The sequence below is a fragment of the Simochromis diagramma genome, unplaced genomic scaffold (genome assembly GCF_900408965.1).
Source record: "Simochromis diagramma unplaced genomic scaffold, fSimDia1.1 OVJJ01000577.1, whole genome shotgun sequence".
In the NCBI taxonomy this organism is placed as follows: domain Eukaryota; kingdom Metazoa; phylum Chordata; class Actinopteri; order Cichliformes; family Cichlidae; genus Simochromis; species Simochromis diagramma.
The window spans coordinates 182740-206757 of record NW_024387339.1 but is presented as its reverse complement, the minus strand read 5'-3'; the positions used below and the strand labels follow the sequence as shown (position 1 = coordinate 206757).

The 24018-nt window shown below is 45.6% G+C and overlaps 1 protein-coding gene across 7 annotated transcripts in view; it reads left to right on the top strand.

Annotated features, from left to right (window-relative positions):
• LOC120718212 (microtubule-associated protein 4) overlaps nucleotides 1-24018 on the top strand; it is a 117742-nt gene that overhangs the window by 83785 nt on the left and 9939 nt on the right. For 4 of the 7 annotated variants that reach the window (XM_040006642.1, XM_040006643.1, XM_040006641.1 and 1 more), the window contains 8 exons: nucleotides 13888-14873; nucleotides 15488-15745; nucleotides 17045-17219; nucleotides 17307-17369; nucleotides 20184-20476; nucleotides 21228-21284; nucleotides 23157-23249; nucleotides 23929-24010. In XM_040006642.1, the coding sequence (XP_039862576.1) occupies nucleotides 13888-14873; nucleotides 15488-15745; nucleotides 17045-17219; nucleotides 17307-17369; nucleotides 20184-20476; nucleotides 21228-21284; nucleotides 23157-23249; nucleotides 23929-24010 (2007 nt within the window). Of the gene's footprint in view, nucleotides 1-1324; nucleotides 6986-13887; nucleotides 14874-15487; nucleotides 15746-17044; nucleotides 17220-17306; nucleotides 17370-20183; nucleotides 20477-21227; nucleotides 21285-23156; nucleotides 23250-23928; nucleotides 24011-24018 lie in introns of those variants that run through there. The other 3 variants (XM_040006647.1, XM_040006645.1, XM_040006646.1) reach the window with 3 other exon arrangements.

Genomic DNA, 24018 nt, shown 5'->3' with positions numbered 1-24018 from the left:
TTCCTAGTGAGGAAATTTCATGACTGGACTTGTTGCACACCTGGTATCCTATAAAGGTACCACGTTTGAATTCACTGAGAGCCGCCCATTCATTCACAAATGTTGGTAGAAGCAGTCTGCATATGTAGGTGCTTGGTTTTATACCTGTGGCCATGGGCGTGATTGGAACAGGCAATACAGTGTATCTATCATCCACCATGCTACCTGCTAATGTGTCTTTTTTGTAATCACTCCTTAAAGAGTAACTCCATGGTTCAGCCAATGACACTAAAGGGGAGACGTTGCATTAAAATGACAAGAAGAGCTTCCAGCTGAAGTGTCGGCATTAGGAGGGAAAACGTGCTGATGCATAATATGCGAGTCTTATACCAAAAGAAGATATTGCATGGTTGCTTTAGCTGACTGAAGACATCATATGTGACTGGACAGGTGTTAAACGTGGAAAAACGGATATATTCAGTGATACTTTGTACCACCTTTCTCTCTGTGGGGTTTCTGTTGCTTCGAAACCTATTTCTACAGAAAAGTTTCGTCACTTTTTATCCAGCTTTTAATTTCCTGGTACATCCACAGTGGACCAGCCTGTGTTAATGTCTGTAATCATCAGATACTGCTACAACACGGAGAACTTCCAACGTTTGATGTCTAAACACCTGCTGGAGTAGCTATACGATTTTAGGTTGCCACTGGTTACCAGGCTTCTAGTCCTCTATATGGCCTGAGGGGACAAACGTAAGAGTTGTGCAAGGAGGCAGAACACAAGTGCCGAATGACAGAAACAATATCCTGAATCATACCTCCTGCATGTAGGGCTGTTCGATATAACGATATATATCAGCTGACGATATAAAAACGTCTATCGTTTCATTTTACGCTGTCGTTTGTTTCGTGGTGTCGCAAAATAAACTGTTTACGGGAATATTTGTTCATGGTTCTGATGGTCACTGTAGTGGCTGTATTGATTTATTAAAGTTCTCTCTTTCTCTTATATTTAATATAACCACACTACGGACGGACAAGCGACTGTTTTTATGCGTTGTCGTTAGCAACAACAACGGTAAAACCACCGCCTGTCTGCTTGTTCCACATAAACCTTTCACAATAAAGCTCAAGTTCCTGTTGAGACTTTTCAAAATAAACTGAATCACGTGAAAGATGCAGAGTATTTACGGATGAGAAGTAAAAACGATCCGCCAGGTGCTAAAAAATAAACCTTAGAACAGGTTAGAACAGGCGTTTCCCCGCAGCACGCCGTGTAGTAAATACTCACAAAGAAAACGGCGGCCGTTACAACTTATGTCTAAAAATGTATCGTTTCATGCATCGGTTAAAACACTCGACTCCGGGTAAAGGACGCCCAGCTGGAAACACTTCACGCAAGTCGAAATTCACAGAATTTACAGAAAATGTTTGTGATTTATATCCTTATCAGGACGATAATGTCTTATATCAGGATATGAGATTTTGGTCGTATCGCACAGCCCTACCTGCATGCATAACTTACTGCTGCGTCTTCAGGTGCAAAGCTTTGTTACGAAACTGAATTGATCCTGTTTTCTGTTGGTCATTTTTATTTTTGCGTGTTTTCCAAACCTGAGTGAGTGACGGGGAAAACAATGAAACAACGCCCACATGCCGTCTGGCTTGCTGCTGGTAAATTTATTAAACTAGAATGTTTGGATCATCCAGCTTTTATTATGTTTTCAACTAAAAATGTGAGAAGTTTGACCTTTTAACCTGCTTAAGGCCTCATCAGCTAAGCTTCTAGCTAGCACCGCTCTGAGGCTGAAGGCCGTCCAGTGTTGACAGATTTGTGGCGCAGATCCAATGCTGGTACCATAGTCACAGCAAGAGGACTGTAAGGGACATTGGGATGTTTGCACGTATATGCAGAAAATCTTGAATTGGTGTTTTACTGATCAATCAAAGCTGTTTTCTGTCACTTTCAGTCTGCATCACTAAAGCCATTCAAACATGCCACTGAGCTGTTTTCCTGGCCACAGCTTTTGTCCTGTCTGTATGCCATCCTAGTGGCCTGCACGGGTTATTAGGCACAGCCTCTCTGTCACCCAGTGGGATTATATAACACTGTATAGTGAGTGTGTCTGCGTATCTTTGTCAGCCAACCAGTCAGACAGGGTGAGGTCATCAGTTTGTTGGTGTGTGTGTGTCGTTGTCCCCATGGGACTCTGGCATCAGTTTTGTACTTCAAGAGGCAAGCAGGCAGGGAGAGAAGAATTGTGCCCAAAGCAAACATGACACATGTGATGCACAGAGGCAGTGACGGTCCGTCAGCCTCGAGCAAGTCTGCCTACCTGCCAAGCACGTCTACCTGCCTGTCTGTCTTATTTTCCAGGTGCGATGTGGAAAAGGCGACAGAGGCGCCGACTGTGGTGACGTTTTGTGATGCAGAAACAGAGGCAGGCTGTGTCTGACGTCCCCGTAACGTGACGGAGGTCGTTGGCATTCTGGTGGAGACGTGCTTTCTCGGTTTGGTGGCAGGCTGCCTTTTAATGGAGGAGCCATTTTAGTTAATTGACGGGTAGACCAAAGGAAGGAGGCAAACTCGGATCGCTTGTGATCCCATTAACCACATAATGTGTCAGACATACGCTAGACAAACAGGGCAGGAGAGGGGCTGCAGTTGGAAGGCATTCTGGTATCTCTTTATTATTGACCGATCCCCTGAAGTGACCAGAAGTCACAATGAATTGAGTTCTCGCCCTGGGTAGACTCATGCATGATGTAACCTCCTAAGCAATGAAAGGATACGTCAGTCATTGCAGTATTCAAGCATATTTATGCATTTGGCGATGAAACGAATAAAAATCATGCGTCATAAACGATGTATTTGAACTAAAACTGCTAACTAACGAGGAAGGTGTAGCTCAACGCTGCCCACACTCCTCTGAACTCTGGTTTTTCCTCTGTGTTTCCTCTGCTTTTGTGCTGGTAAGGTTTAGCTTTTCATTGAAGGAGGAAGGTCTGCATACCTCTCTGGTCCACATGCCAGCTTGGCACGAATCCTTTTTCCAGTGAGTGGAAACAAAGCTCTCATTCATTTACTGTTTTATGAAGCAGCGCTTCCTCTGGCTATGGAACTATTTGCAGTTGTGCTTTTGTTTAGTAAACCATTGCAGCTCCATCATTTCACTTAATCCTCCCTATTGTTGTGAGACCCACTTGAAGTTGAACATTCAGAGATGATGCTGAGTAGCTGATCGTTAAAGTCACGTTGTTTTAGATGCACTGCCCTCCCAGAAACACCGGGAAGACTGCATTGTTGTACCATCCATTAAGCTAACAGGCAGCTGGTCACAAACTGAGGCAGAGGTGCTTCTTCTTGGCTGGTCAATGGTAAATGCATTGGTTCTTAAATAGCTCTTTTCTGCTCTGAGCGCTGTGCTCAGTATCCTTTCCACATTTCCTTTTCCTCTGTGTTGTTTTCCTTCACTTTTCCAATTCTGATTCCCTTTTCCTGCTCTTGTCTGTCTGCATACTCCTCATCTTCAGCCCTGCCACCTCGCTCTGTCCCCGTGTGCCTGTCTGCTTGTTATAAATCATGGTTTCCTGCTGACACTCAGCCCTCAGTCCAAACCGGCAGCCGCGGGAATGAGTGTAACCGCCGGCTGTTTTGACTGGCACTGGACACACACATATCAAACTAAAACCATCACACTCTCCCTCCAGTCCACCGTTACTTTTGCACCACATTGCGACCTTTACCTCAGATTATCTGTTTACGCACGATAAACTTCATTGTTTTGTCAGGCGATACTAAATAAAGGCGTGTTACCAAAAAAGGCCTAGAGACAAAAACGCTGAAGGGAGCATCGTCTTTGTCACCTGCCGTCTTGTTTTGATCCATGAAGCTGTGGGACATGTTTCAGAGGGATCTATTTATCCAGCACAGGCAGGATTCTTCTGTAGCTGAGGACAGATTTGTGCTATTTTGGATGTTCTTGACATTTTGCTGTGAAGTTGTCACTGTACTGTAAAATAAAACGATAAATGTGATGAATCCTGTCCATTTGTTCAGCCCCAACAGCTCCAGTAACACTGTGCCACGTTTAGTGGAAATTGCAGTTTTTGTGCGATGATGATGATGATGATGAAGCGAAATGGAGCTGAAAGTGTTTGCGTGCAAGAAGCCAACGCTTACAGGCTCGACTGTGTTTGTGCGCGTTAGCCTGAAAGTGTGTAACTGTATTTGCATGGCATGTCTGTCTTTAATGACTCCTACATCTGCCGTGACACAAAGCTTACACGGAAGAATGCACTTTTTCTGTAAGTGTGTGTAAAAGCATCTTTTTAGAGGGTTGAAAATCTACATGCTTAATGACATGTGACGCGCACACACATGTCTGTGTGTGTGTGTGTGTGTGTGTGTGTGTGTGTGTGGGATAGAAGTGTGGGAGCAGATACACTCTGACAGACGTGAAGGCCTCTTTACCACAGGCTCGCCTCTCCATCCTGACTTCATTTCCCATCTCCTCTTCTTTCACACTGAGCTCAGAGTTGTTGCGATGTGCTTGCGCTTATTTCACGCACACACATGCTTGGATAGCTTCCCGCACACATTCTCACACGTTTTTGTTCCTTTAGCTCTCAGAGCTTCTGTTGTCACCGTCTTACAACTTTCTAATTTTATCCCCCTGCAACTCTTCAAGAACCGTGTGCTTGTTTGTTACCAGGAGGGTTTCACAGCTCAGCCGCAGGGACTGAAAATAGACCCCAAACTTTACATGGATGCTGTCTGCTGAGACACGTGAGGGGATTTGAACAGGTCATACAGATGGACACTCATTAATAGCAGTGCTCTAGAGAAGTGTGTGTGTGTTCCTGTCTAGCTATCTTTGTGAGGACCGAAATCTGCCTTCTACTATACTTGTGAGAACCAGCAGTCACGTGTGACGACACAACACGGTCCTCACTAGTTTGATGGCTCAAAATGTGGTTTTAGTGTCAGGGTTACAATTAGGTTATGGTTAGGGTTAGGCATTCATTTTTAAGGGCTATGGTAAGGGGCTAGGGAAACCATTATGTCAATGAGGGTCCTCACTAAGAAGAACGGGGTTGTGTGTGTGTGTGTGTGTGTGTGTGTGTGTACACGTTGTACTTTTTGCCAAGAGACAGAATAACAGAGAGGGGTCTAGAGGGGGAAAAGAGTGAAAAAGAAAAGTAGATGGGAGGGGGCTTACTCACTCCACCACAGTGGGCGGGTTCCGGGAGCTGGCTATAGCCAATTGACTTCCACAACTGGGTCACATGACAGCTCCAATAATGAGTGAGAGAACCAGAGAGAGAGAGGGAGCAGGGGAGAGAGCGGCACATCCAGTTCAGCCTCAGTGTGTGTTTGACTTCAGTGTGGAGACACACAGACACACACCTGGAGTTGCAGAGCGCAAAACGGCAACAGCACAAGACAACAAAGGAAAGAGAGCGAGACAGGCGGAGTGGTAGAGATTACCTCTTAGACACCTGAGACAGCTGCAGGCTTGGAAACAAAGAAAGGGGAGAGAATAGAGAGACAGCATGTCTTCTCTCTCTGATCAGCAGCCTGGCTCTCCTTTCTCAGAGTACAGTGAGCTGTGCAAGGTGCCGTCCCTGTCGCCCAGCGTGCCAGCTCAGAGCTGGGATTGGCAGCACCCCACAGCCAAGGACACGGGTACCCCGAGGGGCTTGGTGGTAGGCGACAGACCTATGGCTTCAGACGGACTCACAGATGAAGACAAGCTTTGCTTCTTTGAGCGTCCAGACAGAGGTGGCATGGACGCAGAGCTGAAGGTGCCGGTCAGAGTTGGGGGCATGTCGGGAAGCACTTCGATGGGCAATGCTTCCCTGGGCAGTGCAGGGGACAGCCCGGACAGCCCTCTTTCCTCCTCGCCGTCCCCCTCCCCAGCCTCCCCAGGAAGAATGCCCTCTGCCATGGGATCTGGAGGCAGGGTCCCTCTACCACCAGTTCCTGGATCTCCAGCCAGGTGTATGGAGCTGCCATCGCCTACTAGTGCAGTGCCTCCCCACTCAGTAGGAGCCTCATTGACAGAGGCTTCTCCAGTAGATGGAGACTCTCCGTCCGATCACTGGAACAGCTCATGTTTTGCCGAATCAAGCACAAAAGTTGCCATGCCCCAGGTGGCCCCCAACTACTGCGTCATAGGAGTAGTCAGTGACAACCACTTGGAGAGGGCGGATGAGAATGTGGCTGGAGCCGGTGTAGCCTCGGGAGCTCAACAGTTGTCAAAGGGCTCCTCAGTGGACAACAGTGAGGAGGAGATGGAAGAAGAGGAGGAGGAGTTGGCGCCCTGTTTTATTGGGCGAGCTGAGCAGCAGAGGAAGGCCATGAGGCGAGCAATGTCTGAATGTTCCCACCTGTCGGTACCCACCAGTCTACAGCTCCCTGATAAATACCCCTGTGGCGACGAGGCAGGGCTGGACCAGGTGGCGTCACCTTTAAGCGGTCTTCGTCGCTCACCGCACTCCATGAAACGCTCGCTAACTGTTGCCGAAGATCAGCCCCCTCCCCCCACGCTCTCAGCAGCTGGTGCCACACATATCGACCTACGGCAATCCCCACCCGAACCCCGCCTCTGCCTCTCCCCATTTCCTCCTTTAAGGGATGGCAGCGCTGGCTTCCCACTCTCTCCATTAGAGGCCCCAGTGGAGGGTTTTGGGATGGAGAAAGAGGCAGGGGGCATTATGCTTCCAGTGCCCCTCAGTCCCAAGGGGTTCAGCAGCTTGAACGCTGGATCTGCTGAAGCTCTAAGCTCACACAGTGATGAGAAAGCTGCTAATTCTAACAAGACTGTAGAGTTTGATGGGAATAAAGAGGATGCTGAACTGAACACTGGTGCAGATTTAACCTTTAGAGTTGGAAACATATCAACAAAGGCACAGGACATTGATGACAATGATGACCTTGACACTGGTGTCTATAGCAGCCTCTGCCTGAACTCCAGCACTAACCCCTTCATGACAGTGGATGGTAGGTGGACACCAGTCTTGTCTTTTAATACCAGTTTTAAAAGACCAGTGGCAGATCTGTCAAATGAGGAAACTTAGTTCTGTTAAACTGGTGCTATGTTAATACACTGTCATGGATGTAAACGTCTAATATATAGCTACATAGGTTTTTATGGCTATCTGTTCATTGTTGTCATTTTCAAAGAGGTAAAGTATGCATGGCTGGAGAATGCAGCAGCTGAAATGGAGAGTAGAAAACAAGCAAGAAAATTAGCAGGTTGACATCTTGATTAAGTTGTCTTCTGTCAGACTGCCGTGAATCAGACAGCATGGCTTCCTTGAATGTTACTGTAGTAGAAGGATCTGAGCTCGTGAATGGCTCCGGGGGAAGCTGCCGAGCCAGACGAATAGGGAGAGTGCCAGACGGGAAAGAGATGGGGAGCAACAAAAGAGAACGAAAAGCTGAGAAAAGTCGACAGCAGTGGGAGCGGCTACCCCTCGCACCCCACATGGGCTCATTAAAATTCCACGATGGTAGCATCTGTCTGGTTGTGTTGGTCAAGCACACAGTGCGTATTTTAGCTACAATTGTTGTGCGTGGAGTGAGTGAAGAAAAGAAATGAGTGTGTCAGTGCTTGAAACAACAGGTCTGGAGCTTTGAATTTCCCCCGTCTGGCTGCCTGTACGTGTATGTGGATGTGCTCGTGCTAATGCAGCACAATGAGCTTGCAGGGAGAGGTTGTGTAGCAGCGTTCCCTCCAGCTGACACTGGGATTCGGGGTCGGGATATAGCACAGCTTGTTAAAACTGATGGTTGTTCTGTCTTTGTCCAGACTCATTTCCTCTCGTTCTCTGTGCTTCCATCATGCTCTCCATCTTGTTCTAGCGCTTTCTCCTCTGTTCCTGTTACTTTGAATGCTCATTAGATTCCCGGTGAGGGCCGGCACAGCCAAGATAGCTGAAAGCGGGTCACCGTCATGTCCAAAGATGACCGTCACCAAAACGGGGTCACAAACTGAAACTTGGACCATCAGGGTGGGGCGTTTAACAAGTCTCTCCTTTGCTTTGTCTGCTTTTTCTCTCTGTGGCTTCTTCTTCTGCTCTCTGCTGCTGCTGGCCCAGAGAGTGGCAGAGGCTTCCAGCCAGGCCAATGTAGGCCAGTAATGTTTATTTCTCTGCACCCCCTGAAGTCCAGAGTCATTTAGCTACAGGTTGTGTGTTGTATGCATCCGTTTGTTTTGGTTTACCAAGGTCATGGAGATATCTAAACTTAGAAAAATCGCTTTACTTTCAAAGATTCTTTTTGTTTTTTGTGATACTGTATTTCAGGGAAGTGCATGAATCTCTGTTGTATTAACCGCAAATCTGCATTGAGCTGCAGCTTGGTCATAGCTCCATCTCTGTGGAGGGGTCATCGGGGTGACGATGAGCAGATTTCATACGGAAAAAGATGAAAGGGGGTTGGGAAAGGGAACAGGCAACAAGGCAAAATGCATGGTGACAGTGATACAAACGAGTGAGTACAGCCCTGACGAAGAACAGGAAGTGAAGGATTTAGACAGTAAGGTCTGGGATGCGAGGATGGGGAAGATGTATAGAATATGAAGATGGGAAGGAATTTAAAAAGAAGAAAGATTTATTTTTTGATCCGCTTGTGGCAGAAATATGGCCCCAAGCATCGAGCAAATGGTTCCATGGAGTCTCCAGTGCAACTCGACCCGATCATGTTAAAAGCATTTACAGGAAAAGCACGTCTTTGATAACACAGACTCACACCCCTCCCCCAGAGATCAGATAGTGCAGCTTTTATTATGTCATTTTTATTAGTAGTTGTTATTGTTGCTGCTTTTGGACAACCTCAGAAGCTTAGTGTCCAAAGAAACTGAGCTCAGTCTTACAGCATCTCAGTTCGGAAAATCAATCATGCAGTTCAAGATACACAACTACAATTTTAACTTGAACCAATTAGTGGTGCTAAGTGCTGGAGGCGCAAACATGGCCACATTTATAAAGGCTTTTCTGTAAGTACATTATACAGTTGCATTGAACATTACAATTCAATTTTATTTATACAGCACTAAATCACAGCAACACCTCAAGGTGCTTTATATTGTGAGGTAGACCCTACAATAATACATACAGAGAAAAACCCAACAAGCACTTTGGCGACAGTGGGAAGGAAAAACTCCCTTTTAACAGGAAGAAACCTCCAGCAGAACCAGGCTCAGGGAGGGGCGGGGCCATCTGCTGCCACCGGTTGGGGTGGTTGTTACATAATGATGTCAGCTGGCAGTGAGCCAAAAGCTCTGAATGATGTCAGTGAGAGTACAGAAGCCCCTCCTACTTCCTGTTCAAATGTTCTTTTTGTAAGGGGCATCCAATCTGGAGAAAGCTGTCGCAACTCAGTCAAAACACAAACATTGTGTCCACATTTAGTATAATTTTTCTTTTACCAGGATAAAAAAGAAACAACAACAAAGAAACCCGTTTTCACATTTAGTAATACCGTCGTGACCATAGTGTTGTTGCTACCATGTGCTTTTTGTTTAGTTTGGTTATTTTACTCCTGCTTTTAATGTCAGTGACCTCGACCTCGATGCAATAACTGAAGAAGGAAGTAATCTAGGATTTTCAAATTAATACCCCCATATGGAAAATATATATATAAATCTTATAAAGTTTGTATCTGTCTTGCGTGAAACTTATATGAAAAGCACACAAGAGTAAAAACAGATATAAGATCCCTGGAAAAATTATATAAATGAAACCTGTATGTTTTGGATAAGCCTTCTATGATTCACTATATAAAGCAAGCTAAAGCTGATGCAAGTCTTTCACAAGCTTTTTCTGTTTCTTTTCCATATGGGCCAGGAGGCTGGGGGTAGCACAGGTGGCCGCCAGCATTTATTTATTTATTTATTGTTAAATGAGGCAGTAGTAACGATATTTAGACCAGAGGATGGAGTGCTAAATTCTTTATTAGCATTAGCATTGACTCCACTTTCACAGGTGGTGGTTAGAGGAACTGCAGTTGTTCCTCTTCCGTGTCATATGTGCATAAACAAGCAAACTTTTGTATGCCATAAAAAATGATTTCAAGCAGGTCCTTGACTGCAAGTGACAGGATGTGAGAGCAACCTCATTTATGCCAACAGTTAACCTACGCTAATGTAACACGCAGCGGTTATGCTGCAAGCCTGTAAAGGAGTTAAAGCCAAGTGCACACAGTGTTCATTGATTAAGTGGTGTTAGCCTGGACTCTTGTGAGGCCCAAATGTTGCAGAGTAACACAGAGGACAGTAAATCACAAAGTCTGTTTTCTGTGCTGCTACAACTCCACAGCGTGTTTTCTACCAAAAGGCCGAACACAACACTAAAACCATTGTTGACGATCTCTCAGCCACTGAGCTTGTGCTGAGTAGTGAGGTGGAGCAGGGAGTTTTAATGAGGTGGCATCTGAAAGAGCTGTTTTACATAATCCACTTGAGGAGCAAAAGGACGGCTTTACACATTAATCCTGAATCGTTTATTAATGGCTGAAGCCTCGGTTATTAACACAATTTCATCTTGAGCGATTCATTGGCCAAAGATTGATTACGGAGTGTAAAATCGAAAGCGTCTTATCTTTAACATCTGAAGGTAAGAAACCTTCATGAACCGTGCATGTTAGGTCAGTATCCAAAGTCCAAAGAGCCCGATGGAAATTTTCCCAGTAAGGCAATTTGTGCATAAAAATGCAGATAAGTCCCAGTTGGTGCTTTCCACGTGTCAGACGTTTCTGTTTTTACTCTTCTCTTTGAAATTCAGACACTGACTCGTTTTAAGAGACTGGAGTGGGCATATTTTATCATATTAATAAGGCCAGAGGAAAAAGGTTTGAGTCGAGTCAGTTCCTTTCAGGAGAGTCTAAGCTTAACGGCCCTTAATGAGCTGTAAGTGTTATCATTATGTTAATGAAACCTTCAGATAAATTGGCTCACTGCACCCAGATGCTCATTGTTCTGTTGTCCCGAGCCGTGGTTCATACAAGAGTAAAAACAAACTGCAGGCATCCTGGTGCCTCTGCAGTGCTGCTAATAAAGCAGATTGTTGCAAGTCGGGGCCGTGCAACGTAGGAAAAACTCACTGTTCTACTGCAGGAGCTGGGCCTGATACACAATGCAACGTCCTACCATACAGCACGCATCTGTGAAACCGAAACAAGCACAGCAGTTAAAGGAGCCAAAATGGCCGCCCCGTTACCATTGGTTTTTTTGTTTTGGTTTGTTTTTCCTCATTTTTCAGGTCAGTTCAGTTTTATCGAGCTAAATCACAACAACAGTCTGCGCGAGCAGAGAAAAGAACGAGAACACTTCGGGTACTGAAGTAAACCGAAATCCTACAACCATGCTTTCCTGTGTCCTGTCGGCACCTCTGTCTGTGCCTACAGTCATTTGTATCCAGCAGTGTTCTGTCTGCTGTGGTGACAACAGTGAAATAGTGACTAACTGTGGCACAATCAGCAGAAATAAATGAAATCGACTGAGGCCTCCTGTGGGAGAGTCTCACACAGTGGGCTGTGGGAGCGTGGGCTGGGAGTCACCTCCTGCTGGCTGATTAAATGAAGCCATTTTCACCACAGCTGTGAGACGGATCACATTTCTGCTCTAATTGGGGGCTCGGGTTGATCTCCTGAGTTGCTCGTTGTTTGCTGTATAGAAAATAGACTTTGGTTTGTTCTTCTCTTGTTATCATAGCTCAGCTTTCAGTTGTGTATAATCACCTCTTTATGTTCACTGGCTCTGCTGTGTGCAGTCCCAGGCCTGAGTAGTTGCGTGTCGTGTGAACTTTCCCTGTCAGTCTGTTCACCCCAAAGCTGAACAGCCTGTGTTTGTTGAGTGCACTATGTGTCCTTAATTTAAGTCCGTATTTTGGGGTTTTCCCTTTTTTTGAGGAGACTATTTTGCTTTTCCGGCACTAAAACTCTTTCTTGGACTCCACTAGATTACATCGCCTAGCTTTGCATGATTCCCAGTTTAATATATTCCTTATGTTTCCTTTCCTGGGTGTCAGTGCAGCCTCGTTTCATCCTGTCTGAAACAAGCTCCTCCCCCTGTAAGCCCATCGTCTCTGTAGGCCAACCGTCTGCCGCTTGGCTGTCCCATAAAATCCCACTGGTGACCTTACTCTGTGCCAGCTCCTGTTCTAGTCAGAGATAGACACAGATCAGGCCTAGTCCCACCACACTCAGGTCTCTACATGCTGACAAATGAGCTACTTATGGCTCCTGAATAATCAAGATGACTCATTATCTCCCCATTAGCCTAAATTATGTGACATTTCTTCATGAATTGCCTATAAAACACAAGCGCGCTCCATCTGACAACCATCTGTGGCTGAAATTCAGTCACAATGGCTTCAGCATGACGGCTGCTCTTTATGCTGCTCATGGATGACTGTGGCCTGTTAAAGGATTAATGCATTTACATGAGAAAACACATTTTATATCAAGCTTCATTCCTTTCTGGTGTCAACACTGATTCTGAGCATATAAAATAATAATTAAACAGTCATTTTGTGAGTACAGGGCACTGATATAATCTGCAATATTCTTTAATGGATCGTGACGTCTGCACAGCATCGCTTCTGTCCTCCACAGGAGGTTGGAGGGCAGGACTGAATCAGTTATGTCATGTTCATTTCATAAATGTGGACATGAAGGGATCCAGCTCCTTAGCTGGGACACAGAGTGAGCGGCTCTGATGGGACTCGGTTCACCGCACTGTTGGGTCATCATCACTGGAGGACAAATGATGCACGTTTCATTTTAGCGAGTGAGCGTGAGGGAAAGCAACATCTCCAGATCTGCAGTCTGCTCCACGTTCACAAGTTCAGTTTGAAAGTTTTCAGTTCATAAGTTTTCCTGTTGCCTTTAAATTTTGGCTGGGGTTATTTTTGTCTGTCGAACGCTTAAACAAAAATAACATATCAAACAAACAGACCTAAGATTTTGTTTTTTAACCAAACCAAAGAGATCTGTCTTTAAAACAAAAACCAAACAAAAGCTTCCGTTTATGAACCTTTTCAAAATGTTCATTTGCTGGTGGTGGACTGTGAAGGACTGGCACAACAGGTGGGAAGGTGTAAAACTGGAAATTCTACATATATAAGCTTTTTGAAAAAGTCACTTCCCAATGAAAATTCCCTTTAAAGGTGAATCCACTGGAAGCTGATAGGAGGGAAACGCAGGACAGGTTGGATAAGCTGACACAATGATAGTCGGGGAGCACAGAGCAGAGTAACAGACGAGACAATCACAAGGGCAGGAAAAGAGCAAAGACAGGAAGTGAAACAGAATGCACAATTAAAGGTTACTGTCAAAATAAAACAGGAAGTTACTATAACCCGTGAATGAGTTTGTTTTTACTGCTCGGTGAAGTCGGTTTTCAGATGCATGTTTGCTTCTGTGATGATCTCTTTTCATGTTTTGTTCATAAACACAGTAACTTCCTCACCAGTGAACTTAAAAGCTGGAGTTCGGTTTTTATTTTAACTTGTGTAAGAGGCTCACTTCCCTCAGAGCTTGTGTCGTGGAATCAAATCACATATTTTTGTGCTTTCGTCCAGTTTGTCCAGTAAAAGTAAACCAGCACTAAAGTTAAAAACAGATTTCTTTTGTTCTACAGTATTTACTGTGATCTCTGTGTCGGTGTGGCCGGAGGATTCAGTGAGAAGCTGCAGCTTTGAACCAACAGCAGAGATGTTTGTTGGTTCTCTTTATGCGCTGTGGACAGATTTACATGAGCCTGCAGTCTGTGGTGAATTCCTAGTTTCTGTCCTGAGCCTGAGCTTGTTCTTGTGGGACTGCGTAACTGTTTGAATGAACTCTGCTATTATTGACTGTCATTTTATTTAAAAAAACATTTTTGTCATTTTTCTTTTCAGTAAAATCAGAAATGACAGAGAAGAAGGAGGAGGAGAAGGAGGAGAAGAAGGAGGAGAAGAAGGAGGAGAAGAAGGAGGAGAGTGTGAAGAAGGTGGACCTGTTTGACCCTGTGGATAAAGTCGAGCAGAAGAGTGTAAAGGTTGAGTTCACGAGCAGTGAGAGTCCGGTTAAGGTGGAGGAAGAGGGAGAAAAAGACAAAATGAAGGAGGCAGAGAAACAGGAAGAGAAGGTGGATAGAAATCAAAAGGAGGCAGAAAAACTGATAGAAAAGGTGGATGAAAAACAAAGGGAGCCTGAAAAAGAAATGGAAACAGAGAAAGTGCCGCCTGTGCAACAAAAGCCTGAGAAAGAGGATGACGTGAAAGCAGAAGAATTGTCAGACAAATCAGAGATAAATAAAGCAGAGAAGACAGAGAAAGAAGAAAAAGTGGAGGCTACAGAAAAGCTGGAGGCTGACGTCGAGAAAGCACAGAATGTGGACAAAATTGCACAAAATGACAAGTCCAACGTGTCCAAAGTGGAGGACAAAGCAGAGAACAAGACCACAGAGAAGCCCGAGATCACAGAAATGAAGGACGGCAAAGAGCAGCACATCAACAAAGTGGAAAAGACCCCAGAGCAACAGCCGACATCCGTCAAGCTCGAGACCAGCTGTGACCAGACAGAGAAGAAGGCCGACACGGAGACAAAGGCGACAGCGGAGCTGGAAGACGCCAAGACAGAAAAGGCTGACGCAGGCGAGGCCAAGAAGACGGAGAAAGACGGTGAGGCGGCGAAGCCGTCTGAGAAGCCGGTGGAAAAAACAACACAGAAGGAAGAGAAGCCGGACAAAACCCAGGAAGACAAAAAGACGGTTGAGAAGAAAGACGAGAAGAAGGACAAGGCTGCAAAGGCAGACGGAGACAAGGCGAAGAAACCTACCAAACCCTCAGCCAATGGAAGCATTTCAACACCAAGCAAAGAGCTGGCAGACAGGAAGACCAAGGTAGGGATCAGTGGAAGGTGTAAGAGTGAAATGTTGCTCCTGACGTATGCTTAGGATCATTCTGATAAAACACTGTTTTAGTATCACAGTTTAAAACATCACAGCGAGGGTAACGCCCCACTCAGGGTGGAATTTCAAATGTAATACCTAAATGTTGGCACGCTACAGTAATGCGGTAACAAGTCGAAATGATAGCAGTGTACGATTTCACGGCAGTTTGCATCTTACATCATAAATCATCCAAACTGCTAATAAACATCAGGCTGAATACGGACATGATGGCTGAAAGCATCTGAGACGTGCAGCGTGGGAGCGGACAGGATGGCATGAGCGCATTTTAAAAACCGAGCGTGCATGCTGCCTAAGCGTCTGTCCTGGTTGTGTTTGTTTACTGCCTTGAAGCGACAGAGTAAATGCTAAGTGTTAGTTGTTTTTGTTTTCTGGTTTTTTGTTCTCACTTTTTGTGACTTTGTGATGTAATTGCTGCTTGTGCTGCTTGACCCTGCTCCTGTTACCATCCATTTTTGTTAATTTTATCCATTTTCCTTGGTTTCCTTGGTTTTACCCTCCATCCATCATCCATCCATCTCCTGCGTGTTGGTCCTGCATCGCAGCCTGCTGCCGGGGCAACCAAACCAAGCGCAGCTGCCAAAATGCGCCCGAGCACTGCAGGTGCTGCTGGTCCTGCTCCAGGCCTGACTAAGCGTCCCGTATCCTCTGTCGCCACCTCCACCCCCCACACTACAGACAAAAAAACAACCACAGCTAAAGCACCTTCCACAACAGCTGCAGGGTCTAAGCGACCCTCCACCACTTCTGCCAGCCGCCTCACATCATCCTCCACCAGCACGACACGTGAGCTTAAACCCAAGGTAAGTTTTAGCTAACAGGAAGCGGTCAGCGGCAGCAGCCTGCTCAGTTACACAGAGCTGCACGATTGACGTCATCACAATGAATCCTTCTTATGTTTTGAAGTGATTTTATTAAACCTCATCCACATCGATCAGGACAACAGATTTCTTACTTCTTCGGCTTTTTCTAACTAAAGTTAGGATCAGCGGAGTTTCTAACAACCGTCTGTTTCCCCCTTGGTCATGAATCTTTGCCATCTGGTCTGTTTGCGTGCACAGGCTCACAGAGACGGTGAAAATGTTAATGCATGTAAAGTTTGTGAGCTGGAAATGCAGGAAAAAGCCAAGAGGGTTAAACACGCTGAAACATTTAGCTGTGCCTCTCGTTTGAATGAACAGGAGTGTGTTACTGTAGCCGTCTGTGTTATATGAAAATGTGTTGAATTCAGACAAACACACGAGTGGTTTTTATAATAACTATGCAGATATTGGTTTTTATCCACCGCAGGAGCTGCAAACATGCAGTTATAAGAATTAGTTTGTCTGTATATGGAACTGATATTATGTCAGGACGAAGCTGTGACACTAACCTTTCATGGCTAATGGCCCCGCCCCTCCCTGAGCCTGGGACTGCTGGAGGGTTCTTCCTGTTAAAAGGGAGTTTTTCCTTCCCACTGTCACCAAGTGCTTGTTCATAGGGGGTCATATGATTGTTGGCCTTTTGTATTATTGTAGGGTCTTTACCTTACAATATAAAGCACCTCGGGTCAAATGTTGTTGTGAGTTGGCAATAAAATAGAATAAAAAGTTCCATTTATTAATTGGCTTGTCCACTTTAATGCCTTGTTCCCCAAAAAGAGCAGTCAACCTTCTGTCAGCCTCTTCTGCTGAGCTCCTTAAAGGTAAACACTGTTGCACCAACAACATATTAGCAGCCCTGATGGAGCTGCAGGGGTGCAGGGTGACTCATGTTGCAGGACGGCTCGGCTGAATGTGAAGGTTAGCCTGCTCTGAGGGTTACAAGAGGCAAACACGCTGCTGAGTGAAATGTGTAACCATCGTTGAGGGCTTTGGGTCCATATCTTCCGCCAATTGGGGCAAAATCTTTGACCTGAATATCTCAGTGAGGCCAGCGAACATTTGCCTGGACTGATCACAACATCCAGGCACACTGAAGATGCTTTGTGACCTAATTTGCTGCTGCCCGTTTTGTTGATTTGATATCCCTCCGCAGATGCTTGCCCATATTCATTCGTTTCTTCTCTCTCTTCCTGGATGACATATTACCTCGCCCAGATTTATTTTTCTCTTTCTTTTCAGACAACAACAGAGAAGCGCCCCCTAGTGACAAAGTCCAGCACTGCTGCCTCAAATCAAACAGGTTCTGCCAGCAGAAACACGTCTGCTGGCACAGCAGCCAGTAAAACCACTGCACCAGTGCGCACGGCAGGATCTACTCGCACCACTACCACTGCTGCAGCCAGAAAGCCTCTGGGTATGTGTGTGGCTTTCTTTACACTCGGTTTATTTATTGTGTTGATAAATTACACGACTGACAAAGGTTTAAACATTTTCTTTTTAGCCTCTAAGACAGACAGCAAACCAGGAGAAGAGAAGAAACCCAGCGCCCCGAGGACTTCGACAGGTAGAAACCACTACAGTGTCCGACCTTATTAGACTTTGACTTTGTCGTTAGTACGAGCAGAGCAGTTTCATTAGGCCTCGCTCAGAGTATTAGTTATATTCTCTCGGGCTGGCTCAGACGCCTGCGTGTAGTCTGTTTATTTTCCTTTGTTAGTACATGTGTAAGCACATGTTTGTTGTTCGGTCATTCTAAGACTTGCAGATAATACGTTTAATAATAATAATAATAATACAGTTTATTTATAGGCACCTTTAAAGACCCTCAAGGTCACCTTATATTAGTGCAACAAAAACATATGGTAAACAAACAAACAAGTATTAAAGCTAAAGAAGGTAAAAATAGACTAAGACGGAGTCACAATGAAGTGTATGCAGTTAGGACTGTTGGAGAAAATAAAGGATGAGGACTCAGGTGTGATGGGGTTGAGCAGAACTATCCTTATATATATGGGTGCAGTGAGAGTCTGCCTGTGCCACCTTAGAGCTACCGAGTCTTCTGACACGTGGCACAGACGAGTAAAACACGCCCACTAATCAGCGGAGTGCAGCGAGTACGGGCTCGGGTTCTGTTTGGGTTACAGCACTTTAACTCTTTATGGCACAGATTCAACAAGGTTCAGCTGGAAACGCTCCTCAGAGGGCTTTGTCCTTTTTTAGATGACAGCATCATACAGATCTCCTGCTCCACATCCCAGCTCAGAAAGCTAACGCGAAGAGCAGAATGTGCTTCAGCTGTGAACCGCTGATACGTATGGATCCGACCTTTGATGCTGTGTACACCTGTAGTTTAATCCTGACCCTTCTCAGGCTCATCACACCAGGTTGTTGTACAGTCTGTTTGTGAGCTCGTGTGAACTGTAGCCTGTTTTGTGTTCGTTGCTGATATGAGGTGTGGTCTTCTGCATTTTTCAGACCGGTCTCTATAAAGGCCAACCCGTCTGGCACCGACAGCCAGGTTCAAGGTCACAGTCGATCATTTTTCTCCACATTCTGATTCTCAGTTTAAACTTCAGCTGGTCATCTTGACCATACCTGCTTGGCTAAGTGCTTTCAGTTAGTTATCTGCATTAACAAGCTGTTGAACAGGTGTACTGAAGCCACTGTGTACAGCTCGACCGCTCGGGGGTCGACACTGTGGTGCATGTTCTGTTCTCAAGATGGGACAATACTTTAGTTAAAGTACTGCACAGTCCAGTGTAGATACAGACAGTTGTATTGCAGTTGGTATTGATGTGATGAGGGAAAGGATCCCGTGGTACTCCGCAGTGCCCCCTCCCATCTGTGCCGTCTCTTTGCATATGTTTCTCTCCTGTTTCTTCTTCTCTGTAATCCTCTCCTCACTTCGCCTCAGTCTGTCTCTTCCTGTGCGTTTGTGGCTTTTCTCCTGCTGTTGACAGAGTAGTTTGTTTTGGCACCAGGAGAGCTGTCAGCAGGACTGCGACACCAGAACGCACTCATTGTGTCCGACCGTGACAATGCTGGGCAGGCTTATGCAGAGGGAGGCTTTACTGCTGAAAGGCTCTGGAGAGTTAAAAACCTTCACCGCAGCAGCCTGTGGATTACTGTCCCCTTGCTGTTGACAGGAGTTTGCAGCTCTTTGCTGATGCAGCCTCAGCTCGTCTAATCTGCCAGGGTTCATGCAGAAAGTCAAATTACTCTTTAGAAACATGAAGGCGAGGGGGAGGATTTCCTCCGTTAAATATGTCTTAACGGGAGCCGGAGATATCCGACAGGCTCTCGGGGAGGACTGACAGCAGGACACGTGGTCCAGGATGCCTCAGCGCTCTGAAAGAAGAGTTGGCATACAGTCCAGCCCAAAGTGTGTGAACTGACAGATTTGAATTGGTGCAAATGTTGCACTGCATCAGTGCAGGCTGGCTTAGGATGCTGGAGCTAAAGTGTCTTTACTCAGAGAGGATTACAGCACTGAAAATCAATGGTGTTTGAATATCTCCCCTTTAAAAGCGTCTCTCCCTCACTTCAAAGATACGTGTGGTGACTGTGTACCAGAGAAAAGCATGCAGACGGGTTTTTGCACCGCTGTATATTTTTCTGTAATGTTAATTTTAGGTTTTTATGCTAAGGTTGATAACGGGCAGCGTTGTGTGTTTGTTATTACCCCTCATGCGTCTTTGAGAAGACGCGGAGCAATAATGTCGAAACTCTTAGTCTTCCTGAAAACGCGTCTTTAAGATGCTTAACGGAGAGTTTAACATCATTGGAAATAACCAAGAGCTTTACATTAAGAGCTGTGCATTAAATATAAAGCCAGAGGTGATTATCCTAGCTCACAATAAAGACAGGAAGTCGGCTTGTAGCAGTATTTATACACTGCTGCTCAGAAATTCAGGGTCACCTCGTCAGATGCTCGAACCACCTCAACTGGCTCCTTTCCAGTTGAGCCCTCCCAGATGGTTGAACTTCTCACCCTCTCACCCATCTGTAAGGGAGAGTACCCGCGATCTCATCCTTCCGGTCACTACCCACAGCTGGTGACCGTAGGTGAGGGTAGGGCCGTAGATCGACAGGTAAAGTGGGAGCTTTGCTTTCACTCTCAGCTCTCTCTTCACCACCTCAGACTGGTATAGCGTCCGTGAATCGCTACCTAACGTGGTGGAGTGGTTTGTGTGTCTCGGGGATCCCAGGGGCTGTGTCGTCCGGGGGCTCCTGCCTTCGATATGCATGCCCACCATATTTTATTTTGCTTTTTTACCCTCTTTTTTTTTTTCTAAGTCTGGTTTGAAAAAGCTGCGATCATAACTCCAGTTTGGCAGAGAGATCTATAAAGCTCTGTATAATTATTTTCTCCCTTTAGCTGACTCAAGCAAGCCTAAGACCACCACCACCCGCAGCACTGCCTCCACCACCACCACCACTGCCTCCCGCACACGAACCACAGCAGCCAAACCAGCAACGCCATCTTCCGCCGCAGGCACGGGGCCAGAGAAGAAGCCCCCGGTGCCCCGCGCCCCGCGGGCCGCCTCTTCAACCACAGCGACCACCGCTTCCCGGAGCACAGCTCGCCCCGCCACAGCTCCCGATGTCCGCAACGTCCGCTCCAAGATCGGCTCTACGGACAACATGAAGCACCAGCCCGGAGGAGGGAAGGTAGGTCTTCACCGCTGTATGAGTGTGGCATGTGCTCTCTGACACCGACTGCACATGGACTAACAGGAAGTGGACTGTGCAACTCTGATTTCACATCTGACGCTGACCTCTTGTGGGTTCCTACCTGTCCAACCCACTAAAGCCTATCAGCTCACTCACTGAAGTAAAATGGTCCCCATGGTTCTGCTTCTTCTCTTTTTCACTGTGTTTGTTGTTTTGCGTGGGATTTCCTCTGCATGTACATCTACTGTCATTGTAGACACACAACTTCCATCAAGGCTCTTTAGAAAGCGGATGGATGTTGAAAAGGTTTACGACACTGGTCTCGTGTAGTTTTCTGTGAATGTCAACAAAATAACAGCTAAGATATGAGATCAGGGGGTCGTTGCTACAGGAAGTCTAACATTTACTTGATGGACAAAAGCTGATTAATTTGCAGTAACACAGAAAATTAACCTTAAATGATCATTTGAAAAATGCCATTTCATTCATTGGTTCTGTTGTTGCCCTGGTTTCACAGTCCGATGGTGTAAATGAGACAGCAGAGCACTGAGTACTGTGGAGTCGATCGGGTTGATCGGGTTCTGCTTGTGCATGTGCTCTCCACTCTTCCTCGCTCCCCTCCTTCTTTTGTCCCCTCACTCCTTACCTTCACCGCTGTGCTTCCAAACAATCTCTGCACTCTGACCTCCTCCTCCTGTGTTTTTTAACGAGGTGTTGTTGTTGACCCTGTGTGGACTTGTCTCCCCAGGTGCCTCCTTCCTCTCAGAGCAGGGGTTTCACCTCCAAAGAAAGCAGCCAGGGCAAAGTGAGTTCCCTCTCCATCCTCCCACCATGACCCTCTTTTCTGTTGATATATTTTCCGGTTGCCTTTCTCTGCTTCTCATTTCTGTTGTTTTTTTAATAACTCGACCCAGTGAGAGCACAAGAGCAGGCTAGCCAGTATACTGGAGGCTCTTGAAATTGCACACGCCTCCTGTTCTCTCAGTTTCTCCCAACACGGGCATCAGACGTGTCTGTGGGGAAATTAGTTATCGGATTATTTATGGTTAATTTGTAATTAAATTTGAACCCTCTGCTCATTAATTAACCAAGATAATTAACCTTGGCCTGGGGTTTGAAGCAGCTTGTGAGTTAACACAATGCAGAGAAGCTGTTTGAAGCAAGCCGCTGCTCTCCCAGTCTAAATCTGTAGTTTGTGGACAAAGATAAAACGTTCAATTCCAAACGTGTTATGATCCATACACCATCCAGGGAGTCTAAATGCATTTTTCTCAGGTTCATTGCATTACAAAAGTGATAGAAGCACACGAATTATTCTTTGACCTTAACTCATTTAAATGTTAACTGTTAACGGGCATCCGAGTCACTGAAGTCCAGATAAAGATCAGTCACACATGGACACAGTCAACTGCACATGATTGGTACGTGTGATCATTACCATAGGCTGTATATAAACGATGGGCATGGCCAGTGTGGGTCCACCCACTGATCATAATTTACACATGAACACCATGCTGTGTTTAGTGGGACTTTAAAAATAGATGTTTACAGCATAAATTCATCAGGAACGTGCTTACTGAGCTCACAGACTGCAGTGCAACCAAACTATGTTCTGGACCCAGACAGCTACAGACGTCATCTATGGACCTTTCAACTTTTCAGCTTGTTGCTCTTCTTCTTTTGTCTCCGTCTTATTGAAGGTCAGGGTGACAAAACAAATAGAAAAACACCAAAAAACACAAGTTGAATAAAAAACAACAATTGTAGGAAAAACTGCAGCAAAAGCTTAAAATTAAATCAGAAACAAAACACGAGTGTTTCTGGGACACAAAACAAAATGAACTGCACTCATTACAAGTAACATTCAAACATGCTTAATAGAAGCAGAGGACTCATCGGTGCTGTGAGGGAGGTGCAGGTGTGTTTTATCGATGTGTTTCATATAATACTGTAGATACATGTTGACCTTTAGCCCTTTAGCCCTTTAGCCTGTTAGCTTGTCACTTCTCGTGTCCCCAGAAACGCTTCTGTTTTCCTTTGTGATTTAGTTTTTAGCTATTTCTGCATTTCTTCTATTTTTCACGTGTTTTATTCGACGTCTGCTGTGTTTCATGAGCTTTTGCATTTTTCTGTCTACTGTTGTTTTGTTAAGGTGTGTTTGACCTCTCAGGGCCACCGTACTAAACTCATTTGGATGCAGAATGTGTGTGTTGGGTCTAGCAGTCTAACCTGACGTATTGTAAATAATATGTGTGTTTTAATTCTTGGTGTATGTTTAGTTCAGCTAACCAACGTGTGCGGCAGCGTCTCCGTTTAAAGAGTTTAATGAGGGTCCGAGACGTTCACGTCTGTATGCTGTGCTGCATGTGTGCGCTTCATAAAGCAGGTTCGGTGTGCTCTTTGGGGCCTTCAGCTGTCCTTTTCTCCTGGTGCTCTGTTTCCATCTTATTTAAACAGCAGCGATGCTGAACGACCGGCTATGTTTAGCTAAAGAGAACCTCGCTGCACCTTCTATCCTTTCCTTTCTAACCCTACCTGTGATGGTGACTTCTTCCTCCCTGCACTTTCTCTTCTCGTTTCTGCTTCTGTTCTACCTCACCTCTCCTCTATCATCTCCTCCCCTCTTTTCCCTCGCTCTTCTCTGCTCCCCTCTTGCTGCTATGCTGTGTCCATATAGGTTCAGATAGTCTCCAAAAAGCTGGACTTCAGCCACGTCACATCTCGCTTGGGCTCCAAGGACAATATGAAGCATGTTCCTGGTGGAGGGAATGTAAGTACTGTCTGGCCCACAACCAGAGCCCACATGTCCCGGCCAGTTAGTCTGATATTTAGAGCCCATTAAAATGGCTCGAATGAAGGGAAGGCCACAGATGAAATGCTGTAAGAGAAGCACAGTGTAAGGAAGAGAAATGTAAGACGATGTTCGTAACGTAAATGCTGCTCTTGGCTGGAAAATGGAGCTTTGTAGTTGTTGGCATGCTGGCCAAGCTTAGGTACAAGCCCCTCCCCAGAACCTGCTTCACACTCCCGCTCGCTTCCTTAAAGTTGTCTTGTGTTGTCCCGCCCTCCCACTAACCTACTAAACCCTACTCAACCCAACAGGAGCCTCTGCCCTCTGATTGGCTGTCTTGGTTCTGTAAGGACAAAATCACTGAGAGAAATCTGGGGTTTCTGGTTTCCTGCAATGATGCTGTGCCAAGCTCCTCCCTTTAGTCTCTGTCGTGGGTTTAGCACAAACATATTTCACAAAAAAACATTTTTCTACAACATGGACGAAGAAACTAGAAGATGCGGTTTGTTCAGCGTGCTGTTTGTCCTGATGCTGGTAACTCAAAGTATAATCAGGACGTTAGGTTTCTTTTTTCTGATTGGTCCTTTTATTCAACCCCAGTCGAGCATTTTTACATGAATCTGTGGATTAAAGAAGAAACATTTGTGACATTCAACAGGTGCAGATTCTCAACAAGAAGGTGGACGTCAGTAAGGTGACGTCAAAGCTGGGCTCCAAGGACAACCTTAAGCACAAGCCTGGTGAGCTA